General features: G+C 45.3%; 1 protein-coding gene across 1 annotated transcript; it reads right to left on the reverse strand.

Moving 5' to 3' along the window:
* Positions 1-3,710: 3,710 nt before the first annotated feature.
* On the reverse strand, positions 3,711-4,640 carry LOC144228189 (olfactory receptor 10J1-like). Its single transcript, XM_077759996.1, has one exon. The coding sequence runs from the start codon at positions 4,638-4,640 to the stop codon at positions 3,711-3,713; it is 930 nt and encodes a 309-aa protein (XP_077616122.1).
* Between the last annotated feature and the right edge of the window lie 299 nt (positions 4,641-4,939).

Below are 4,939 nucleotides of genomic sequence, written 5' to 3' on the forward strand. Positions count from 1 at the left end.
TTTTTTTCTTTTTAATGTCACTAGCCCAGGAACATAGTCTAATGAACGGTATTGGGCTTCAGTATCAACTTCATTGAGTGTTTTAACTTTCAACTGTTGAGTATTTGATCAAAATATGGTGTAGCTGCACCTCTGTTCATTAACATTATTTGAATAAAATGAATTAGAATAGACTGGAATGGGGGCACCTGGGTGGCTCAGTCGGTTGAGCATCTGACTTCGGCTCACGTCATTATCTCATGGTTAGTGGGTTCGAGCCCCGCGTTGGGCTGTGTGCTGGCAGCTCAGAGCCTGGAGCCTGCTTTGGATTCTGTGTCTCCCCCTTTCTTTGCCCCTCCCCTGATCATTCTCTGTCTCTCAAAAATAACATTAACAAAATTTTTTTAATGTAAAAAAAATAGATTGGAATGAAAAACATCAGAATTCACCGTAAGGAGTTAAGATAAAAACTGGTCTGTGAATTTTTTGTTTCTATTTGTAGACGTATGCATCCACACTGGGTTATGTTACAACATTCATTTCTGATTGAGGGTCATGGTGAAGACTTTGAAATCCCTTGAACTAGGGTACTTGGTGGAATACAGGAGAATAGGCAGTAAGTGCTGGAATTGCTAACAAAAGTTAGTGATGCACAGTTTGGGGATTTTTTTTTAAGGGACTGCACATGTGTGACCTACACACTTTATAAGGAATACAATAGCATTAGAAGTTAGGTATATGTAGGAAAAAGGTAGGAATCAAAAGTGAGATCGCAGTGCCTGGGTGGCTCAGTTGGTCAAGCAACTAGCTTTTGATTTCAGCTCAGGTCATGATCCCTGGGTCATGGGATCAAGTCCTGCATCAGGCTCCTCACTGAATGGGGAGCCTGCTCAAGATTCTTTCTCTCTTTCTGCCCCTTACTCCCCTCTAAAATATTTTTTAATAATTAGTAAAATAATATGAAATGGCCAGGAAAAATTGGAATGGTAAGAACATAGGGATCATGTTAGCTAATAATATGGATAATTATGATACTATGCTATATTTATTAACATTTCTGGTGGTTATCACAGCAAGTTCTACTGTGTTTATTGTAGTATAGTTGATTCTTACAACAGTCTAATGGGAAAGACAGAGCAGGCATTGATAGTCCCATGTTGTAGATAAGGAAAGATTCCATTACTTCCATAAGGATCCACAGCTGGGAAGGAGTACAGGTGTGTTTTCAGTTCAAATGTGTTATGATTTTGTGCTCTTTGTAACAAAAGAGACCAGTTGAGAAGTGAAGGGTGGTGCCCATGTGCCTGGGGAAACCGAGTACAACACAAGTTCTCTGGCTCTTGGTGTAACCTGAGGCACTGTTTCAGATTCCTGCTTGCAGTGTGCCAGAAGGATCACCCAGAAGTGAACTTGCTCTTCTCATTCTCCAGGGCGACCAAGGAAAGAGACTTTTCAAGCCAGGGGTGGAAATAAGAGGGATGGGGGAAAGGGAAGAGAGCAGCTTCTGAAATCTCTGAGGCGGTGGCCATCTTGGATGGGTGAGCTTATACTCTGAGTTTGGTAGACACAATTGGAAGTTTATGGAGATGACTTTGCTGTTTTCTTACTCTAATAGAAATTTTAAAAATTGTCTGTTTCATCATTGACAAAGCACTTTCACACTTAACTGTCTCGTGTTCGTCATAGGAAACTTTGGGTATATTTTATTTATTTATTTTTTTAATGTTTTATTTAGTTCTAGGAGAGAGAGAGAGAGACAGCGTGAGCAGGGGAGGGTCAGAGAGAGAGGGAGTCACAGACTGAAACAGGCTCCAGGCTCTGAGCTGGCAGTCAGCAGAGAGCCCGACATGGGGCTCGAACCCACGAACCATGAGATCATGACCTAAGCGAAAGTCGGATGCTTAACCAACTAAGCCACCCAGGCGCCCCGGGTATGTTTTATAGATGAGGAAACTGAGGCTTGGTGAAGCTAAAGAATTCATCCAAATGTAGATGGTAAGAAGTTCAACAGGATTCAAAATGGAGCCTTTCTCTTTCAGCGCCTATGTTCTAGCCCCTTCACTCAGCAGACCTCCCCAAACCACCGTCTAACTTTTTAAGTAGCTAAGTTGGCAGTTATAGATTATCTTTTCAGGAGGTTGAACAGATAGAACAGCATTTTTGAAGCCAGTCTAAAATAACATCTTTTTATTCACTTAGTAAAAGTGACTATTGGCAAATGCAGGGTACTTTTATTTTTGGGTTCTCTTGGATTTCACCATAAGTTTCTTTAAAAACAAAACAAAACAAAGAGCCCATAGTTCGAATCAGTGTAAGAATGGACCTAACAAGCTATTTATGAAATATCTGGAAACAGCCCTATTATTTTTAAATTAACATAAAGGAGGACAGTCTGTGAAAACCACATCACTTGGTACAAGTGAGACGTGACGCAGCAGGTGGAGCTGTGTGCTTAGGTGCTGCATCACTCACTGCCCATTTCACACGGTCGTCCGTGAAGACATCAAGGAGGAGTTCCCTGTAGTGATGTGTGAATGCACGAGCACAGAGTAGTGGGATGTGAGGGAGTAGATGGAGTGACTTCATCAGAAGGGCCACAGGAGAGAGGCTTTGGTTTGGGGTTTCAAAATGAGTAGCGTGCCCTGCTGAGTGTCAGTGAGAGCTTTCCAATATGCAGTAGAATGGCTTGAGGATAGAAAAGGGGAAGCCACCCGTCTCTAGGTGTGGTTGGGTGGAGGGCTGTATGGAGTGGAGGACAGGCTGAGGGCAGGGGTGCTGGAAACAGAGATGGCCAGTGGCCAGTGTCCTATTAATTCAGGGCCTAGAGGGTCTTAATTGATAGTAGGATGGATGGTTGGAGTGTCTTTGGTTGTTTCTAAGTCATCAGAAGCCTACATTGTCCTTACCATGCACAACCGCCCAACCCTCTCCCACTCACCCCTTCTGTAGACGCTCTCCTTTACTCCCCTGCATGTATTACTTCTATCATTCCACAGAAGCCTCTCCCAAGGCAAGCCCATCTCTCCTTAATGGGCAAATCACTCACCCATTCCACTCACCAACCTTTGTATGCATCTCATATTATAGATGCCAATATGACTTACTTGGTACTAGAGCTTTAACTGGATGATCAAGGGATTTTAATCACTTTCCAAAAGTGTTTCTCTGACATGATCATGAAAACAGGTTTCCGTTTTCCCATCTGGCCAACCTGGAACTTCTATGGAAAAGATCCAGAATTCAAGCCTAATGAATTTTATGGATGCTCCGATCTCTGAGATCCACTTAGTTACGGTGTCTAGGATGCAAGGAACTTGAATTGCCTGGGAAGGAATTACTTCAACTTGGGCTGAAATGTGTGTAGCTCTAGGTGGGTAAAGGGGAAGCCCCATGTCCAAAACAAGGGTGTTACATAATACATTTAAAACGTTAGCCCTGCGCTGAAGCAGCCTCCCAGATTAATCACTCCTTCTGTTCTGATCTCGTTCTGCCCACATAGCACATCCACTCCCCAGAAGTTCCTTCCATGTTGAAGTCTCACACTACCCATGTCCATACTCCAGGGAAATGTGTCCCTTTATCCAATGGCTGAATCTGTAATGTTTTTGTGCTCTCTGACCCACCCACTGCTGTAGTAGGTCCTAGAATTTTAGCTCTCAGTACTGTGGGCACTTCTCTGCTTTCCATATTTAGCAAATCTTATAAAACCCTCATCGAAGTGGGCCATCTTGTCAGGAAGTCTTCCTGCCCGTGGCGCGGAGCAGAGCATCCTTGACCTCTTTGTTCCTCAGGGTGTACACCACCGGGTTCAGCAGGGGGGTGATGACGGTATAGGTCACTGAGATCAGCTGGTCCTGATCCCTGGTGTTCTCTGACTTGGGCTTGAGGTAGGTGATGGAGGCACAGCCGTAGTGGATGATGACCACCGTGAGGTGGGAGGCACAGGTGGCAAAGGCCTTCTTCCGACCCTGTGCGGAGGGGATCCTGAGGATGGTGGAGATGATGAGGACGTAGGAGATGAAGACCAGGCCCATGGGAACCAGGATCACCAGCACACTGATGATCACAGTCAGGATCTCATTGACCGAGGTGTCGATGCAAGAGAGCTTCATCACAGGTCGGATGTCACAGAAGAAATGGGCCACCTTCGTAGCGCAGAAAGGCAACCTGAACACAGCCAGCACCTGCGTCATGGCTACTATCAGCCCAATGCTGCAGGCGCCCCCCACCAGCTGGACACACACCCTCTTGTTCATGATGACCATGTACCTCAAGGGGTTGCAGATGGCCACGTAGCGGTCGTACCCCATTGCCGTGAGCAGGAAGCAGTTGTTGATGGCCAAGGTGATGAAGAAGAACATCTGAGTGGCACAGCCAGCCAAAGAGATGAACTGACTCAGGCCGACGAGGTTACAGAGCATTTTGGGTATAATGACGAGTGTATATACAGTCTCTGAACCAGAAAGCATGCTCAGGAAGAAGTACATGGGCGTGTGCAGGTGATGATCCACATTAATGATGGTCACGATGACAACGTTGCCAGCCAGGGTTAAAGTGTACAGTGCAAGAAACACAAGAAACAGGCTAAGCTGGTGCTCGTGGAAGCTGGAGAAACCCTGGAAAGTGAACTCACTCACCCAAGTGTGATTCTCTGTCTTCATCGAATCGTATGTGGTATCTAAGAAAGAAAAAGTCATGTAAGGAACCTAGACGGGTGCCTTCTGTCAAGTAGGCTGGGCACGTTCTTGTGGTCAATCTGCCTCGGGCTCGGCTTATTTATAAGCACATTCCGTTTATTTCTTGGGGGAAACAGAGTGGAGGAGCGACCTTTTCTCACCAAGAGAAGGCATGTGGTGTTTTTCACATCCAGTGTTGGAGACTCATATCCTACTTCTAACACATGCTGTCTTGTCTTGGGTAAGGAATTAGCCTCTCTTAGACCAGTCCTGTTGTCTTGACC

Source organism: Crocuta crocuta, unplaced genomic scaffold (genome assembly GCF_008692635.1).
Source record: "Crocuta crocuta isolate KB4526 unplaced genomic scaffold, BGI_CrCroc_1.0 scaffold133, whole genome shotgun sequence".
NCBI lineage: Eukaryota > Metazoa > Chordata > Mammalia > Carnivora > Hyaenidae > Crocuta > Crocuta crocuta.